At 42.5% G+C, this 21171-nt stretch overlaps 1 protein-coding gene across 3 annotated transcripts; it reads right to left on the reverse strand.

The window, feature by feature from the left end:
* Positions 1-10037: 10037 nt before the first annotated feature.
* LOC112563062 lies at positions 10038-20341 on the reverse strand. Of its 3 annotated transcripts, none has more exons than XM_025236776.1 (7): positions 19517-20341; positions 13959-14106; positions 13404-13610; positions 12883-13010; positions 12618-12735; positions 11935-12022; positions 10038-11496 (listed from the first exon to the last, which is right to left on the reverse strand). In XM_025236776.1, the coding sequence occupies exons 1-7, from the start codon at positions 19890-19892 to the stop codon at positions 10969-10971; spliced, it is 1593 nt and encodes a 530-aa protein (XP_025092561.1). In that variant the 5' UTR covers positions 19893-20341; the 3' UTR covers positions 10038-10968. The 3 variants fall into 3 exon arrangements, with proteins under 3 accessions (XP_025092561.1, XP_025092576.1, XP_025092569.1); XM_025236791.1 differs by lacking the exon at positions 19517-20341 and adding an exon at positions 14739-15070; XM_025236784.1 differs by lacking the exon at positions 19517-20341 and adding an exon at positions 14611-14743.
* Positions 20342-21171: the final 830 nt, after the last annotated feature.

The following is a 21171-nucleotide window of genomic DNA, read 5'->3' on the forward strand; positions in this document are numbered from 1 at the left end:
AAACTCGTACGTTAACTTGCTGCATGTTAAAAATAAAAACAACTTGGTGGAATCTAAATTTCTAACTGATGGACACAACTCTCCCCTAAATAAAATATACGATATTACAGAGTCAGAGGAAGCCATCACCTACTGGCACAACCAATTTCTAATAATATTTAATAAGCATGTACCGCTGTGGACCAAACGTGTTACAATATTAAACCCGATTGGTTCGACCCGGAGCTCCAGGCCACGATTAATGTAAGAGACACACTTAAAAAGAGGGGCCAAGAAGCTGAATTAAAAAAAAAACCAAAAACAAAAAAACATTGGCACCGCTATGAAAAGAAGAAAATGAAAAACTACTTTAGCAAAATCATTGAATGCAAAAGAACAATAAACTAATCTGGAAAGCCATCAATCAATTAGCCAACAAGTCAAGACAAACTGGTCCCACAATTACAATACCACCCAACACATTGAACGCACATTTCGCAGGAATTGCTAGTAGGGAAAAACACATTCATAAGCACCTACAAGAGCACCTTATATGATACGAACTCTTCCACACAAACCAATCCGGCTTTAGGCTCGTCACTCTTGCCACACTGCACTTACATCTATGGTGGAACAATGGCTAAATAATATTAATGACAATCATTTTTCGGCTGCCTCATTTGTTGATTTTGCCAAAGCCTTTGATTTATAGATCATAATCTGCTTATCAGAAAACTAAAATTATATAAACTAAGTACCGGCAGCACAAACTCCTTACATCGTTTCTCGATTATCGAACTCAGAGAGTCGCTGTAAACAACAAACTGTCTGATCTTCTTAAGCAAATTTGGTGTTCCTGAAGGGTCAGTATTAGCACCTCTTCTTTTCTCCATGTACATAAACGATCTTCCTCTCCACATATCCCAATCTTGTGAAATATTTCCAGACGACACCACAATACAACACCACCACCAACAGCTTGAGCCACTACTGCAAATTATTCTCATAGTAGTTAATTACATCATTTATTTAGTTAATTTTTTCCCCTGTAAAGGGCGAGAGCTAAATGGATTTTTTTTTGCTTATTTTACCTCTCGTTAATAAAGAATTGTCATTGTCATGTAGAACACATTACGGTATGAGTACGTCGCTCACGAGTTCTTCTCAGCCTTGATTATGGGAAAAGAAAGTTAATCGAGGTCCACCCCCATTCAATGTTTACGAAAACGACAAACAACATGTTCCACAAACTTCCTGTTTCTAAATAGACCTCTGACTCAGCTAAGTGCCTAGCAGGTCTCACCATGGTGCGAGAGACCAGCTACGTCCATTATTGTTTGCGCCTGCATTAAAAGCGAACAACCTTATAGCCTCGCTAATCTTGTGACTTCCTTGGGCTGAAGAGAAATGAACTGATAGACCCATGACATCTTTAAATAAAACATCCAAATACCCTTCTCAATCTGCTTTTAAAACTGCTTGACGAAAATGTTTACAGAAATAGAACAACACGTGCTGTAAATAAATTTGTGAATGGATGCTTCTGGAATGTAGAGGATAACCAATTTCCCTCTTTCTTACGTTTTCTGCCTTTTTGAATAAATAAACGATATAAAAAGGAAATGAGAGGGTCTCCACCACACAGATTGCGAAAATAGCAATGGAATCGTGCTATATACATGAGCTCTACTGTGCACTCAAAACTTCTGGGAGAGTGACAGTTGGCACCCGCAAAGGGTAAACACGCTAAACACAATCAGCGGGTCTGCAAGAGCAGGTCGCACGAGGAACTATTTCCCAACTTATTCTGAGGTCGTTCGTTCAACTTTGTGCTCAGCATGCACCGCGCCAACATGGTCGTGCTTTTGGCTCGCTCACCTGACCGACAGGTGAACAAACGACTTGGCGTACGTGCACGTTCGCTCATCGCGTACAACGAAAGCAAGGGTTAAGACGGGTGGGTTAAGTGATCACCTTTCCCAGCAGCTGTTTACTCAGGTGCTCCGCCATCGATTTTGCCAGGAGCGATCGAAGCAGTACCTGACGACTATGAATGGCGAAGGCTTCATCTTCGTACACGAACGCCTGTAAGCTAGAACTGCTTTTTTTTTTTTTTTTTTTTTGGTCTGTAGTAACACAGAGATACTCTGCAAGACAGTAAATTTTTGAAATTGTAGGTAGGACAGTCCGTTTGCGCAACGGTTAGTGCCTCTCACCAATACAGTGAAGGTTGACTGTCCAGGGTTCACCTCTCGCCTCGGGCAGTCTGTTCTTCCTCTGCATATGGCATTTGTTTACAGGGCTGGCTGTCTTGCCGTCATATAGCCTTACTTGGTGGCTTGGCATAAAACATTAATTCCCCTCTCCCCCTGCTGTAACAGAGATACCCTGTGGGATAGAATTGAATTTTCTGCTGTGCTCTGTTTGTAGATAACAAAGAGATACCATGATCTTCAATCCGCTGTTTGGGCATCGTGATGGCGATTTGCATAAATCTTGTTTTCTTATTTTTGTCACGAAAATGAGGTCACAGTTGACGGTTGTTTTATTACAAAATGTAAAATGAAACTTTTCAGCCACTGCATACACGTGAGACACATCACCAACGACTGATCGAATTAATTAACAGTTTTGCAAGCGTTACACAAAGCTACCTAAACGTGATTCCTTTGAGTACCTCACGGAATAAACATAAATATCACGTGATAATATGTAAAAGATGACTTAGTTTAATGAATAACCGACTCTATTTGAGGCTTCAAACATGAGCGGTTACATTTTTTTCTGGTGACTGGGTAAAACTAGAAGGACAAAATACTTTTTCACAGAATCTGGGTGAATACCCGCCTCCCGATGTCGAAATACCATACCTACAAACATCACCATACACAGAATCTAGTGGAATAGTATTTCTCACTGAGTGCTATCTAGTCATTTAAAAAAAACTATGAGACCCACTAGACCTTAAAAAGCCATCTGAACAGAAATATTAAATGTCCTGGACGATTTTGATTGTGTGTGTGTTACACCTGTTATACCTGGCCGAGGACGTGAAAAGAGAACATCATTGATGGTGACTCACGGTTGCCAGGGTCAACGGGGACACGGCTGCTGCAGAAGTTACGGCCTTGAGAGAACAAGCCTTCTTGTGTATGCTGTCTCATAAAACATATTCTTGTACCAACCCAGAATGTATGCACACATATACTTTGTTTACCATGTGTTTGTTTTCTTATTGTCTGTTTTCCGTGTGTATGTAGGCGAGTGCGGACGTGTTGCAATGTTGACGACCACACGCGCGTATGTCGTGCATTCCTGTTTATATGAGAGTGTGCAACTGCTTGTTCTCGTTAACATAATAGGGAGGCAGGCAGCAGACACAGAAACTGCACGTGAATACCTATGGCTTCGTGCTTTTGCATTTTTTTTTTCTTCCAAGAAATGAGCTGGCCATCACTCGAACACACACATGCATGTAACATTGATAGGAAAAGGATTTGGAAACAACCGTAAGATCGGTTACTTCACTAAAGTGTTCGGGGAGAACACAAACAGATTTAAAAAAAAAAATAATTGAAAGACTGATACTCCTGAATACCGATGGCGTCTGGCGTTGCCAACTTTTCCATCAACACCCAAAATCTGATATAAAAAATTCCCTAAGCCCACTAGAAGTGCGCGGAAAACTACTCTGTGACCTCACCAAGAAATCGAACTAGAACAGCAAATTAACAAAAAAGTCACGCCAGCCCCAGCAAAGACACATATCTGATGATGTGACCCGTCCTCTGCTATTGTTTTGAAAAAAAAAAAAGTCAGTCATGACCGGTACACATATCCTGGGTCAAGGAAACACCGCAGGCAGAATCGGTGCAAGATGATTCGTCACATCAATCCCCGGCACCCAGCCTCCCTCCTCCCTGTCTTGAACCCCCGCTCGTGACGACTCGCCGCCAGCTGCTTGTGCCTGGGGCAGCCAAAGGTCAACGATTCGGCCTTAACCTTTGAGAGCGCACATATGCATATGCAGGTCATGCTGCAAGATGTTGCCGCTGAAACAGGAAAAAAACCACAGTTCAAGTGTGTGTGTGCGTGCGAGCGCGTGCTCATAACAAACAGTCGGGAAGTTGATTTGTGTTTCTTTTGTCCATGCTGTCAATGAAGAAGACGCTAAGACCCTCCATTACACCGGAAATTTACAAGTCAAGAAAGTGTTTTTGTTATCGTGCAGCAACAAATCCCTCCTTTCCCAGAATTTTTTTTTTTTTTTACCCACAAAGCATTTTAATTAGCTTTGGTGTCGCTGTAAACTGTGATAAAGCTTGATCTGTTTTTTGAGACCTGTTTTCTCCTGCCTATCCGATGCATGCAAGAAAATATTTTTTGTTTCTTTCTCTCTCTCTTTGTTCTCATGTGTGGCTTGTCGTGATCTGTTCCATGTAACATGCTGCTTGTGCACGATATTTTGGTTGATTATCTTATCTTAGTGGGAAATCCAGAACCAAACAGTCACATATCCGCCAAATAATCAGTTTCAGTTTCTTGACCTACAGTAGTTTTATGGACATGACAAATGCAGCAGCTCACACGGTTCTAACTGGTTCTAAAAGCAGGTCGAACAGGAGGTCTGCGATTCCTTTATGTTCCACAGACAATTCTTCCTCTGTTGACTTCTGTACCCTCAAGCTACATTCAAGGATGGTCTTAGAGTGGGGGCGCTGTTATGCCTGGTCACATGACCAAGCCAGGCAAGGTCTCGCCATTTTATTGCTTTCAGGAGGATGTCTTTTTTTCTGTGTCAGCAAGCGGGGTCCAGGTCTCGCACAGGTAAAGTGGGAACTATAGGGACTTGTCTAGTTTTACTGTATGGTGCTGGTGCAGACTGTACAGACATGTACTGTGTAGTGCTGGTGTTCCTATTCAGACCTGTTGAGCCTATAATCATTGCTGAATTCGCTATTTCAATCCTGATATGGATTTTTGTCTTGCAGATGACATCTGTGTCCAAATTCCCACCAATATTTCATGTTGTTGACATATTTAAAAAAAGAATCCGACTGTTGTCCGTTGATGTAGATCTTTACTGTCACTGTTGGTGTTAACCGTTACTTTGTTCTTGTTAGTGCTGGTCTTCATCCCATCTGCACATGCTATGTTTACCTATCTATTGTCGCATGTGTTAGTCTACCTATTGTCTCATGCTGTACGCGTTTGTCTATCTTCTGCTGTATGCTGTGTTAGTTTATCTATTGTTGCATACTATATAGGACGTGTTTGTCTGTCTGCTGTCGCATGCTGTGTTCGTCTATTGTCGAGGTCTGCAAAAATCCGTTGCTGATGCTCGCCATGAAGTATATTTCAGCATCTAGCAGATTAAGAGAGGGAAGTGTGGTGATCAGACAGGGTGAGCCTTACAGCAGTGTAGGCGAGAGTTCTAGCCGCGCCTTATGAGCAAGCATGGTATTGTTGTCAGGAAGAGCTCTTCTGCTTGGTTGTTGAGATGCACTGTGGCGTTGAAATACTTGGATCGGACCCATAACTACTTCAGATCTTCTCGTAATATTTAACAGCTTTTCAAGCAAAAATCTGTATATTAAATGTCATCTAAAATGTTGAAGATATTTGGGAAAATATATCCTGCTTGTATTGTAGGTGACTGTTCCATCAAGATGTACGTGCTAGTTGATAACGAAACCCCACTGTCTGTCGGCACATGTACAAGAAAAGCTGTTGTAATGGGCAATAATACAAATAATCTGGGTTGAAAAAATAATCTTATCCTTCTTCAAGTGTACCTGGATGTAAATAACAAAGGTCATGGTCACATTTAAAATAATTCCCGATATCGTTATCGCTCGTCGTCAACCTGTCTGTCACATTTTAGGTCCTTTGGTTTGTGCCACTAACAAGCAGCGCTGAATTGACAGGTGATACACACGAAGCTGTCGTCAGCAGACTAACAAGATAGCTGCTAAAGGTGTTACAAGGCACGAACGAGGTCACCGTGCATGACTGTACAGTTTAACAGTCATGAATTTTTTTAATATGAGCAATTATCTTCACTTCTTTCATATACAATTACTAGAATGTGATTATACTTTTTATTCATGCACCAGTGGCAGTATGCGCGTGACATCGCTGCCTTCATATGTGTGCTTGTCTCGATCCGTGCATGCGTGTGTATCTGTGTGAGGGTGGAAAAGAAAGGCGGATGAAGAGAGAAAACAGGTTGCTAGCCCACTCGTACAAAGGGAAAGAATAGCTGTACGTACAAAGAAGAGTTATATCCCTTGAATCGGTTTGTGGTGCTCGACGAGGACATCTACACAAGTCACGGTTACTGTCTAAAAGAATGGGCAAAATGTCGTGAACAGATTGAGATTTGGTTAGTATATTCATGGTAATTTAAGTTTGTTTTTTGTGAGTGTGATAATTCCATTGTATCCCAACCAGACACTTCCGCTGATGACCGTATCCTAACTATTCCTGTCACCAAAACACCATTGGACATTGATATACAAAGTTTCCTAATCAAAATAAATATTAAAAAATAGCGGAAATCATGCACCAAATGATTTTCAACTTAACTATCAAACGTAGAAGAAATAGAAACTGCGATTTCTCAGACCATCATATTATACGGGGTGGGATGGCTGGTGGTGTATGAGCTTTTATCACCCTTCCTTATGACACATTGTATTAACTGCCTAGTTTTTTTTTCTTTGTTTAGTAATTCATTAGTAGGTCAATGCGCTCTTTGTTTTACTTTGACATTCGGGAACCATATACCTCAATAATCTGCCGACCCCTGCGCAGAGAGCGGCGTGATGATAGACAGAATCACCGGATGTGACGTGTGTCCTGCAGCAAGGGTGGAGTTCGCTTACTTTGAATTTTTCCCCCTGTGACCCAAGAACACTGGAGGGACCCGAACAATGACAGTTGCTCATTCGTCGTCCCCTCGATTTTGATGCCATCGCTCCATTTTAAGTGGACTCTTGTCCACCCGGGTTAACTTCCTTATGGCAGATGCAACAGGACGCTTTTCAGATGCGTGTGCATGTGTGACAAGTAGTTTGTTTTTTTTGACAGCTCAGTTATTTACATAAATATTTCTTTTATACATATATGTGGAAGGGGGTGTTGCTTGATTGGACAGAGTAATTAACCCCTATATATATATGGAAGAGGGGTGTTGCTTGATTGGACAGAGTACCTAAGGGCAGACCACTTGTAGTTTGTAGACAACGTTGGGCTTTAGGCTGACTTATACAATTATCTCTTCATGCTGTAATTAAACAAATTCACTTCTCCAACTATAGTACCATTGTGTTATTTCGTTTCGTCGGCATTCCCGTAATGATTCTGGTGTCAATGCTGGTCTGTTTACCAGACCATGTACTTCTGGTACAGCTGACCACAAGACAGTCGCTTGTTGTTGACGAGAGATGCTTGACCCAACAGGTCAGGTCCGCCTTGTGGTGGCTTCTCTTGTCGTGTGAGAAAAACATTGGGTTTTTCCTTGGGAGCGACAGTGTCTGGACTTCGTGAGGTTTTGTGGTGTCTGATACGTGCTATTAATAGTAGTAACATAGTATAGTAATAGTGACCATTATTACTACGTGTAGTAGCGCTTAGAACGGCAATGAAAGCTCATTCCATACATTATTTCTGAAATTCTACTTTCTGAACTGAAGAAGTTGATGGCGAGGTTTATTTAAATTTAAGGTTTATCACAGACTTCAGGACGACTGACACTTGGCCCCAGCATACAATATCACCTGAAGTCCTTTCTATGATGATGAGAAGAGGAGAGGCCGCAGATGTTTCCGTTACGTTCAAGTACAAAAGGAAACACTAATAAAGAAAGGAAACATTTTCTGCTTCACTCGGTGGAAACCAGTCAGGCAACGAACAGAAATTTGTTTTGGAAATAACAGCAGTCTAGTGTTGTACAAAGTGAGGGCGCTCTCTGGCTTTCATTGATTTTGATGTGAGGTCGAGTGGGTGCCGCACCTGTCTCTGTGTTCGGTATGCGTGTGTGTACCTGTCCCTTCTCTCCTCTGGTTCATCTTGTGCTCTCAACACTTGAAACAGATGTCTTGTCTAACTAAAGCTATCACCTGGAATAGCCTCCTTGCGAATGCAGCCATTTATCCTGTAGGGAAAGGGAAGATGAAGGAAGGTGTCGTTTGCTCGAGGATGACTTTGTTCATCCGGATATTCAGTGAACATCACAGCATTCGGTCATACAGGATCCCAGTGCAACACTTCAGTCCCCCAAACTGCATTGTACGAATTGTTCAATGTGTAGGCAAGTAAAAACACTCGTAAAGTGCGTAGTTCCTTTGAACAATTGTTTAGTTTGTTGATATTCTATTGGCGCAGTAATGTAACAGAATAACATTGAAACGAACGCAAATAGCTGCAGAAAGACAGCTGGGGCTAAATATTTTGTCTTTCACACACACACACATATCTATGAATATAACTGTAAATCAAATATACAGGAAAGTATTCCATTTATGGACAAAATTAAGTGTCATAACAAACAAATGTCATTAATATTGTAAAATAAAACATTGCATGCATCAGTGAAAAGCACCATGTCTGTCCATGTTTACATACAGATATAAGCCACCCCAAATAAACAATTCCACACACAGATAATAAGGAAAGATTAAGATTTTGACCACTTCCGTCATCCTGTCTTACTGCACATGACTTGGATTTGAACTAATAATCTTCTAAATAAAAAGTCACTTCCCCCCATTAAAATAGCATTTTATCAAACATGTTTTATCTATCTATGATGAGATTTGGTATTTTAAATTATTTTCCGCAGCTTTCACTTGTGACAAAGTGGTCAAATAAATTTTAAAAAACCCTACCAAAGTTTAAAAGAGGGAGGGACAGACAACGGTTATATACCGCTATTCTTTCTCTGCACTGGCATCTGTTTACAGCTGCTTGCCGTAATATAGCTCAGCTGGCACCGCCCCCCCCCCTTAATAAAAATTAGACAGGTGTCAACAACCTTCACCATTGTCTACACGTTCTCGCTCTCTCTCACACACACAGGTGTCGGCGCATTATACATTAAAAAACCTTTTGCAGCACATATTACACAATGAAGCACACGAGCAAGCAATCGCAACAAAAGACTTCATGCATATGTATAACATCTACATGTGTTGCATGGTGTGAAATCATAATACTGCACCCACAGAATCGTCAAAGGGTACTAATGGCAGTGTTACATCCGGGCCAGTGTGTTCCACCATAAAAGGGCATGGTTCGAAACCCTGTAGGCGAATGAGCCAAGAAGTGTCATAAAATTTCTCCAAAACTGTCTTTTCTTCTCGATACATCATCGTGTGCGCTGTTTACTGTCTTCCTCATCATCTAACCACTAATCGATAATTCCAAACCACACTGAACCTCCAATTTTTTCCAAGTTTCTCGAATGCTTCTGAATGTAGATTTACCACATTCATAGTAACCAGCTTTCTTCGCACCGACTGAAAGTGATTCTAGTGAAGCATGGATAGTCACGTGATTCTCCCGTCACGCGCTGTAAAGATGTCGATTTCTGTGTGAAATAAGTAAGAGCACAGGTTATCGGATCGTGCGAGACTTCACTGTGCATTCCTGGTCGATGCTTCTATGGCAACCATGGCTGCTGGCCTAAATAAAGTTTGTGAGAATAAAGCGCTGTCTATTTTTACCTTTCACCGCAATATCCATGCTTCCAAAGCCACTGACAAACAAAAGATCAAACCAGCCTTGATGATTACTGGTTTACATAAACATAGACGTATCACACACGATACAGCAAAGTGCAACCGAAGTCCGAACTGAGATTGAAGCCAGTGAGGGGAGAGAAGCAGGAACTTCCAGACATGAGACAAACATGCTAAAATAAATGTGAAAACTGCAGGACAGGTCTCCTTTCCTTTGATTTCTTTATTGGGTGATGGTATTGGTGCGGTCAAAAATATGGGACTCCATTCGGATAGCGAAATGGTTAGGTAGGGTCTCACGAAAGGATGGGTAAAAAAAAAAAATGGAAGGTCAGTTCACCAAGTCTTCAAAACTGATAAAATTGTGTTATACACAACACCATGCACACCCCTTAACAAGACTACTTTAGTCTCTTCCTCTCTTGTACACAACCCAACCTCTCACGAACGCACATGTGTAAGTCACTACCTTGCCTAACATACAGGCGTATGTACACATGCCCGTAAGCACACATGTATGAACACTACTAACAATCTCTGGGAGCACAGCAAGCTCAGTCAATGTCTCTTTGACTGAATTTGTCGACTAGGAGTAAGACTGCTCGGTCAGAAACCTCAAATTAATCTTTGAGCAGCAACATTAAAATGAGCGAAATACTCTTCTCCGACAGCTCGCAAACATCCGGATCACTATTCTTTCACCCACTAGCTCTCGCTTTCTCACTTCCTTCAACGAGGACAGTCCGTTCTTGGTGCAACCGGAAATACTGTCCAGAATCCAACAGTCTAGTCCTGTGTTGCTACAGTCCAGTGTACAAACATCCTTATTGCTGAGTATCCTTTCCATTTTATGTACCAAACAATGTGTCGTGTCCATCAGACAGATCTGCGTACGTATGTTCAATTTGAACAGTATCTTGTCCTCCATTTGCGTGCAGTCAACTGTCAACGAATTTGTCGAAGTACGTTGTCGGCTGCAGGTTTAAGAAGGAAAATAATATTTATAGCACTCAAATGTGCTAATTACATTTTTATGGACCTTAACACTGGGTGCAGTCCTTTCTTCGCACCCCCTCCCCCTTGCAACTCAAGACTACTCTGGCAAGACAGTGGGCAAATCAAAGTAAACTCGAAGGTTGGTGCCACAGACTGCACAGTGTTGTCACCTCACCAAACCCATTCATCACAATAAACTGTATAAACTGCACACACGTGGTACGGCATAAGATTCTTCCTGGCTCAGTCTCTACACCTGAGTGGTCAAAGTTCTTTCCAGCACAAAGTACGGTGGGTCGGCAGTACTACTATGTCCTTGATCTTCCTCTGAAGCTGGTGGTTGGCTGTTGAGGGGCTGCAACTCTTCGCCGACTTCCGGTGGACCCCGGACGCGCAGAGTGGGCTTGCGGCCCAAGGTGGAGTAGCCTCCGTCCTCGTCGTTGTCCTTCCCGGCCTGCCTGTCGAGCTTCTCGAAATAGGTGCCCTCCTCTGGCGGTTTGCTGACACCCTCCGCGCTATCTCCCGCCATCGTCTTCCTCTCAGTGTTCGGGGAGGGCGCGACCTGCTGGGCAAGATCGTACTGGAGGTCCCGCAAAGGGCCTGGCAGCGTCTGTCCAGGCTGCACGTTGCTGATGTCCGGCAGCGGCTCCAGGTACTCGTGGTCGTTGGGGCTGCCAGCACCCTGAAGAAGGGTGGGCGTGTAGCGGTAGGGTAGCGTGGGTGGTCGGTGGGCCAGCCGGTAACCAGGATTGCCCCACTTCAACCAAGCATCGGGACCCTAGAAAAAGACAAGCTCCGAATTAAAACCAAATGGCACGTGACGCCCGGGAAGCTCTCTGCTTTCAATTCAGTTTTCCAAATGAAATACTCGCCAATTGTATAAAAATGACATGAGGAAATGAATGGCTTTACACTCAGTGAAAATGCGAATATGATTGTTGATAAATCTAATGTTCATATTAATTATATCTTCAGTCATTAACGCAGGTTTTTTTTTTTCACTTTGCTATTTTTGGGACTGTCTGCCCCCTGGTAGTGTTGAGGGTAATAATCATAACAACAGCAACAACAACACGACTATGAAACGTATTATAACATATACTATTATTTCGTTGGAAGAACGACAAAGAGTAAAGAGATTTCTGCAAGACTACGAACAGGTTAACATTAAATATAATAATAAAAATGTGTACAGGAATTAATATAGTATATATACCCGAGAAGGATCATTAATCTCCTGGTAGATGGGACAAGACTCATCCTGTGGCGACATATTGTTTCCTGAACGTTTGGACTCCGCTGTCCTGGTGTAAGAAACAAACGAGGTAATAAATACAGGACTTGTTTCGGGAATATTACTACAAATACATGGAAGCTCCATCTGTAAAACACATACACGACCTTTTCTACACCTACTTCCGGCAATGTTCATCTTAGAATGTACATGCCTCATATTAGCTCTTGTAACTAACCGATGTAAGGTAGTTAAAGGACTAGCGGGATGTACCTAATAATTGGGTAAAACTCAGTGCAAAATACTATTCCCCAGATCGGGGTAAATCCACCCGTCCGTTCTCCAGACACGTCTACAAGCATCACCATGCAGAGAAAGAGGCCAGACTCGTAATGTCATGTTTGTACACAGACATGCCAAACGGATATATGGCCTCAGCTCTCCCATTGGCTGAGGTCTTGACAACATAGACGTATTCACGTACAACTCTGACGTCAGTGTCTCTTGCTGACGTCCTTCGTAATGTTTGTAGGCGCTTTTCTCGAGAGCGAAAAGTGTATGTTTTACTCAAATTAGGGAAAATATTCTGCACTGAGCTTACCGAAATTATTAGAAAAAATTGGACCCCAGTAACCTTTAAAAATAAATGGTAAGAAAATACACACAAACGGCGCTTGAGCTTGCGGTGCCGAAGGCAAAGGACGATGATGATAACGATAAGGAGCAGAACGACCGCCCCACTGCAGATCCCGCCAAGCAGCGCACCCAGTCGCACGGGCGATTCTGGAGAGATAGGAAATACAGGTAAGGAATATACTCCTATACCTTCGGGCTAACACCTGCAGAACTAAACACATAAAACATGGGAGAAGGAAATGTGATACACGCACATGCGCACACGAAAAATGAGTTAGTGGGTCACTGTCTCACCCTGAGTTAATGCCTTGACAGCATCGCAGGAGCAGTGAAGCGCACTCAGCTTCTCGTTGAAAAATGTCTCCGTAGTCGTTTGCACATCAGTCATGTTGCACAGCGGGGCTGTAGTGCTTCCCTTTATCCTGTTAGTGATGACACGCGTATTGAATGATAATAAACCAGTAAAAAATATAATTTGCAGCTGCCGCACCTAAAACATTCTTCATACAATGAACACCCTACATGCCCATCAAACACAGATACTTCTCCAAGGCCCCGATGTGAACTGCGTCGTCAAACTGCTTTTACTTATCAAACAACTAAACTATTTCTCTCATACTTTGGCAAGTAGTGTATGATTTTTTTATTCAACCAACCCATTCGAGAATAGTTTTGTATTCGGGTTAGTTTTAATATTTTCCTCCATAAGCTGTATCCGTATAATCACTACTCGGGTCTCCTAGGCCTTAGGGTACTTGTATCATTTGTTTTCGTCGGTCATGTCATCAGTATCGACCTTTGTTCAGTATACACACCTGCACAAGGTATTTATAGGATCTTCGTCGTCCATCTTACGTCTGTCCAAGCAGGCAGATAATTTTCCCCATGCGGTCTTCTCATCCGTCTGTTTTTCCGTTTGGTCTATAAGCTCATCGTTCAACTGCTGTCTGATGGACTCCCTCTCTGTGGGTAAGCACTGGTCATTCAGTGTTCTGTAGCTGCCAGTAGAACTGTACACTAGACTGCAACAGGACGGGTACGACTCAAGTTTACAAGTCTCTTCGGGCTTTGTGCATCTTTACAACAGTTTTTAGAAAGAGGGACCAAATAAATAAATAAATGCATTCCTCTATGCATACGTATATAGAAGTGAGATAATGTATGTGTGTTTATTAATCTGGGCAATGGCACGCTGAAATGGCAGTCATTGCACAATAAGATTTCTATTTCTCAAGATTAAACGCCTTATAAACAAAAGGAAAATATTGAATGGATAGTGACAGAATAGGGAGAGAAAGAATGAAAAAAAGAAAGAGAGAAAGAAAATAAATCCGAAAGAGTCTGTGCAAATACGTGTTTATGGTACATACCCACAGATGTTACGGAGCTGAATATTGCCCCCTGCAATAATGCGGTAGAAGTTCTCCGAGTTATACAACTCCCCGGTGCAGGTGTGATACTTCTCGCACTTCGTCTGCATAAGCTCCAAGTTTTTTTTAATGAAGTCTATGTGGGTACCTGTCACAAACAACCACATACAATGGCAGAAAAACTAAAACATCCAAAAGACTTTTCTTCTTTAACCTGTAAATTTCAAAGATATGTTGTAGGTTGTATATAATTTTCATCTATCACACATCCTTCTTTCGAGTCTGCGCATACTCGCGCACCCACATACCAACCTAAGTATCTTTCTAAAACGGGGATTGTGACAGAAAAGACAAAGCCAAGTCGTACCAAAAAAAAACAATCGCAGAACATACATTTCACACATGATCAATCAAAGTATAAAGCCGATGTAATGCAGTGAAATATATCGCAGTGTCTCACTGATGTGTATCAGTGTCATGGTATGATGTGCCACACGCAGGTTTTTCTGGGTAGCTGCCGGGTGTTCACCCAGATTCAAAACATTGAGTACAGCTGAGTAACAGGATACAAAGCAGTGAAAGACAACCCTCTCCTCCCAGGTTTACTCCACATGAACACACATTCAGAATACCACAAAGAAATCCCACAGACCACTGGTGAGGAACTGTGTGCAGCCTCGATTCTCGGCAGGGGCCTGCACTGTGGTTTTCTCGGTGTTCCCCTGCATTGTTGCCTCCCTTGCACACAGTCTTTCTTTCTTGCCCTCGACACTTTCCTACCTTATATTTTAACAACAGCTAATCACACCACAAGCTTTCCGTGGTCACTAAAGAAGATTACTGAAATTTTATCCTGCATTTCAAAAGGCCGCAGCTCAGGTGCTTTATAAAGTCGGCATAGTACATCCGCGATGTCGTTCCAGTACACGGACCACGTGACACCGGTAGCCGCTGTCGTCATGGTGTTGTGGCGTCAAGGCAGTGGACTCAGGAACACAGGAAGGATGATGATAATTCCGTGCACGCACTCTTCGATGCAAGGATTCTACCCTCCTTCCCGAAATGTCGGTCAAAGGAATAGTTCATTTAAGTCCGCAATTTGGGAACTAGGAATAGAGTTTGAATGCAAATGGCGCATAAACAAAGATGAAAACAATAAACGTGAGTATAGAAGTCACTGAGACTAATGCGGGACTCTATGAAGATCTGCTACCGACCTGTTCCACGCAACCCAAAGCGGATACCAACTACCAAACATCGACAATTTCTTTGTTCAATCATTGTTAAAACAAAATCCTACCATCTAAACTCTACTCAAACCCTAAACTAAACCAACGCCGTGTTGTGCACACTTGTCGAGCTAACAATTTAAAACACGGACGTCCGAGTGGTTAGAGCGCTGGCGTCCGAACCGAGAGCGCGCTGGTTCAATTCCCGATAAGCGCAGCAAACTTCCCCCAGTCGACCCAGCTGAAGGGAATGGGTACCTGACTCCATAGAGGGTTGGGGAAGGTAAGGCAGCGAGGGAGAGGAGATGGGCACCACCCTCATGTAAAAAGCTGGCCCCGAGAAAAGTGGGGTCTCTAACACCTCACTCCCCAAACGACCTTAAAAGGTTATGGGACGACCTTTACCTTTACCTTTTACAAATACTCAAACACACACAAGTACTCAAGTTCTCTATAGTAAGAAGAAAGAAAAAAACCAGAACGTGTACACAAAACAAATATCCAACAGAAAATGAACCGGTAAGCTTCGCATTCAAAAAAATTCGCTTTGCCCACTACGCTATACCATAAAGTATATTACCAGTCTATCTACCAGTTAATCTATCTTCTCACGGGAGTTTGAGGTCAACTAAGAGACGGTTAGGGGGGAATAATCACGTGCGGGGAATCACACTTTTAAAATTCCTTGATGTATACCCCATGCCTGCCCTTGATCTGACCGCTAGATGTCTCTAGCAGGAGAGAGGCTGAACACGAGAGCAGTTCTCTCTCACCGGCCAGTGGGAGGCGACAAGTGTTTGTACAGCATACAGTAACCCAGACCTACAGAAGCATGTAGGTCACCTCCGTGCTCACCCAACTGCCCCAGATACTGTGTGCGGTAAACAACCCTTTGCCTCCATCTACATCTTCCTCAGGACACTAACATTCTAATGTTCAACCAGTAGCTACTCTCATCATAATACATCAAATCAGAGAAAGCGAGCTGTATCCTTGTCAGCTCACAAAATGAAGTTGTACTAGTAAAGAATTGGTTATATCTGCATGTACTGCACTATATCAGGTCTAAACTCTTGATTTGTTGATATTAGATATATTTGAGAAGATGGATCAGAGTTATTCTACTATTCTATAACCGTCATTAAAACGCTACTGAATGAGAAAGGTGATGTGTGCACAGGGGCATCTATGTTGTTACATTTTGGACACAGTCAAGATGGACTGACACTGGAATGTTGGGGATATTTCACTGGTGTGAAACTAGTTTCAGGTCAGTGAGACACATTTATATCAGTCGACCAAAACTTCATCTGTAATTAAAATGCTGTTGGGGACACATACACGTTCTGGAAATAACAGTTCACTTGACAGCTATATCTATGTATTCTCAGCCAACGAAGGTGTAGCTCGCACCGCGTGACTCGATGTGTCACTGCCAAGGTTCGAAATGCGATCATCAGCTGCCCCACAGCAGGCGGTGGTGTGTTTGTGGAGGCGGGGGAGAGGGCAGTAAGAAGAGAGAGAGAGGAAGGGAGGCTGTAACGTCAATCAAAAGGTTTCAACATCCCTCCTTCACGAGGAAGGCTTCGTCATACACGTGTTCAGACACGAGGCTGGACAAACAGGCGTCAGCCACCGGTCACCGCCGGCCGTGGCCGCGCCAGTCCACTGATTAACCGTCTGCGCCCGCGGGGCTTTTTACTGGTTCTGACGTCAGCAGCCACTTTACTCTCTGACCGTGACCGCGACCTTCAACCTGTCAGGATCTGTTAACAGTTTAGCATGTAGAAGGGCTGACCAGTATCAGTGGGAGCTTGAGCCGTAGTGAAATTTTGCCTCGGGGGCAAAGGGGAACCGAGGGAAACGCCGGTCTCCGGAAGTTTCGAAGCTGTGTGCAAACCGTGTAAACATCGCTCTTTGTTACTTTACCCTAGGGTAGCTTTCCTGCTGGACAGCGCACTATAATTACTTTGATATGCGGCTAATCCGTGAGTTCCCTTGGGCAACTACTGATCCCCACATCCTAACTACTGGGCAGTGGAGTGAAGCAGAATTTTGGTGGTGTAAAGCTGGCTTAGACATGTAGCTGGAAGATTTCCTCTGAGCTGTCCAACAGAAATGGGTACCTGATTTACCAGGCAAGCTAAAGTTAGAGATGGGCCCCAGTCATGGCAACTACTGCCATTCATTGCCTCTTACGCTATGACCACTTATACCTTTCAACCACGCACAAATGAGTGGACACAATGGTAGGTTTTGAACATTCATGTCCCAAAGCCAGAGCATTCTTCTCCTTATTCCCTTTCACCTCCAGTGGGGCACAGGGCAAGCAGAACCGCATTAGCATACCCAAATTGTTGCATGTCACTCACCACTAATATGACCAAAACATAAATTTAATTGCTCATTATTTAGTATTGGCCTTTTATAGTAACACTGTGATAGAATGTGTCATCCATAAAGTGAGATGATAAGTACAAAGTCCTGTTACTATACAATTTTTTTTTAAAAGAATCAGTTTAACAGATACAGGTTTTTATTTGTCTGAATTATCTTCCTGATCTACCAACAACTAACAGACACATTTACATTGCCGACAATGTTCTCCATTGTTTAGTGTAGGAAAGACTGCTGGAAAGAAAAAAAAAAAGTGTCTCTGTGCTCTGGTACCCATCAAATAAATATGTTTTACAAAGGAGTAGCAAGATACTGTGGCTATTCTGTACTTTTACCTGTCATCAGAAAAGATTGAAAACAAAACTTTCCATGAATTTGTAATCAAGTACACAATGCGTTGGTAATAGATGTCTATAGGTCGGGTAAACTATGCATTCACCACATCCAGGGCATTGCATAGATTCGAGTCCACCCTTTTCCCTCTGCCACCTTTTTCTTCCATCATTAATCAAGCGTCTGTTACTCGGATATGGACATGGAGAGTTTTCTAGCTAATGACCCAAGTGAGCATAATGCTAGTTAAGCACACTAATCGTTTCAGAGCCTTCAGTATGCATTATGGAATATATAAACACTGTAAACCAAACAAAGACAAACAATATCTTTTACACAGATAACAAATATTATAACCATGCATTATTCATTATCAGATCATTAACATCTTATTGTAAAACACAAACAAAGGCAGTAACATATATGTCAAGGAGGATTGAGAAAGGATTTTCTGTATTATCTCAATCTCAAAAGATGTTTTGATACTAGGTGAAAGCAATGACTGCCTATCACCTGTCTTTATTGTCACTGCGCAACTGCTGATTTTTACTGACACCATACGACCAGTTGAGCCCTGTTCCTGGCTAATCAAGTCTGGATGAATGAGATCCAAAGTTTTGTAATATAGACAGGCTCTGAGGAAGGTTCATAACCCCTTCGACTCTGTTACAACTTTTCCCCTCTACTTCTCCCTTCATTTCTAGCTCAAACTTTAGAGAATTTAGCCTTATGCATGAACATCTTCCCCCAAAAAACTAGTTACAATAGTAAATGCAATACACCCACACTATTTTAAAACTGTTACCACCATTACAGCATCCTATGCTGACAGGAAGTCCTTAATAAATAAATGTTTGATAGAGTTATTAAAATAATTCAGAAACATATTCATTGTCACTTGGTTTGTAGACATTCAATCAAATACGTTTATTAAATAAAACTTATTGGCGTAGAATACTATGCTTGTTGCTGCGATTTGTGATATTTTAATTGCAAAATCTTTGTTCAAGTCGCAACATTAATTTTGTTTAACCATCATTTTTCTCAACTACGTGAGGTGTTGTTGCAGTCGTATGCTTCATGATGAGTAACAGGGACTAAACCTCTCTCAACTATTCTGCTATGCTGACCATATTATTGGCGCATATATTTTATTCTCTTCCTTCACACACACATGCAAAAAAAAAATTCATATGCACACCATTGCCCCCTCCCACACTTTGTCATGAATTTCTTAGAGTCCACTCTGCTGAAATAACGACTTGAGTAGACAAATGTATGCATACCTTACAACAAATAGAAAAATCACAAAATTGGTGTTGCACTAGTATGATGTAAGTTTCTGGTGTCAGTGGTAAATAAATTTCACGACCTTATTCATTGAATTATATTGTTAATGCATAGACTATCTTGCAATATTTCAAAGTGTGGTGGTAATTTTTTTTAATCTTGCACCCAAGGTAGAATCGCTGGTACCAGCACATTTGAATTTTTTTCTACAGTCACAAACCGAAATGCTGCAAAACGGGTGTAAAGGGACGCATAAAACCTGCCTGTCCGGGTCAGTGCAAAGGTTTTCTAAAGATGTTTTTCACTCACCTGCGAGAGGTTGACAATGTGTTGAGCGCTTGTCCGCCTCTTGTTGGCTTTTTCCTGGGTCCGCACCTTCACCACTGTTATCATCACCTGTATTGCTGTCTTCTGGTGTCACAACATTAACAGTGGTTGTAGTAGGTTTTGCTGTAGTCGATCTTGTTCTCGCTGTCTTTGTACTCCTTGTGGTTGTTGTAGTCATGGTGGTAGTAGTGGTAGTTGTTGTTTTACTGTTCGGATCATGGCGACCTGCGAGATTTAATTCGTCGTCGGCCATTTCACTTCTTTCGTTGTCTGTCTTGCCGCGATTTGACCCTGGTCTCCTTCTACCGGCGAGGTTTACCTGCTCAGTCTTCAAAGGACGATTTGCGCGTTCAGCCATACTGTGCCCGCTGGGTGTTCCATTTCAGGTGGTTGAATCCCAGGTAATGAAGTGTGTCACTCAGCAAGTGTGTCACTCCTGTTCAAGTCGTTAGCTGTACACACACCTACACACCTATGTCAACGATCGATGCAACAAAACCCAAACGTTGAATCAACTGTCTTCCCTTTTTTTTTTTAAGATGTTGAAAGACAGGTCAGCCTGCTGTGTACTTCTGATGAGCCTGATAACTACTTCCTCAGTTTCGTAACACGTACACACTTCTTCTGGCCTCGATGGCTGAGGGATTGTCGTAAAAGTAGGAACGGAGATCGTTTTTCAAACTCGAGTCGAGACTCGGGACGCTCGCAGTGGCTGCCCGTCAGGCACCCCATGGCAGGTAAGAGCTGGTCCTGGAAGAGACGAGCGTACGATGTCAATGGACAAGTCTTCCCTGGCTGGCTCAAGCGTCGCACGACCGCGTTTGGGCTACGTCACGCGGGTAGGCTGGGCTGCGCATGCGCTGGGAGCTAGGGTCGGAGGGGAAGGGACCACGTGACGTAGGCGATATCGCCGGCATTGTTGTTGGGGTCTCACCCGCTGGACACAAAAGTAGGTGACGTAAGCCCTCGTAATGGCCGTCTTGTGACGCAGTCTGCAGTGAGTCACAATATCCCGGCATGCCACTTGATGAGGAAATCCCCTGAGAGAGAGAGGAGGCGTGGGGTGGGGGAGGAGAAAGACTAAAATAACTTTGTGACCGAATTTAAAACATGCTTATCTACTGTAATTGAAATGAGACGGAGTAAACGAGCATTAAGACTTAATTGCGAGCAGCACGGTTTTCGAGAAGAGTAGAGGACGAAAAAAAAAAAAATTAAACTAAATAATTATACATGTAAACGAAAGGAATTATACACATGTGAAACAAATTAAATGGTTAATAAGGCAGTAAAGATTAGGTATATTTGATTCTACTTTCAGGTTTGACCAAACTTCAGGACCACAGAGAGCCAGCACGGGCCCCAGGGTAGATGATCTCTCGGGGCCCTTGTAATTGTAATGTTCAATTATTTCCCAGTGATATATATGCTTACAATTCGATTGTCAGTATTTACATTTTATTCAGTAAGGTAATATAGACTGGAAACATGAGGATAAGTGCACTATAGGATCTACATCACTACCTGAACATAGAGTTATTTACACGTGAGTGGTTAGTAAATGCATTTGTCTTAGCTAATGAAAACGTAATAAACTTCGCCATTTTGCCAAAGGAACGACCATTGTCTGCCTTTTG

This window comes from Pomacea canaliculata, linkage group LG1, assembly GCF_003073045.1.
Source record: "Pomacea canaliculata isolate SZHN2017 linkage group LG1, ASM307304v1, whole genome shotgun sequence".
NCBI lineage: Eukaryota > Metazoa > Mollusca > Gastropoda > Architaenioglossa > Ampullariidae > Pomacea > Pomacea canaliculata.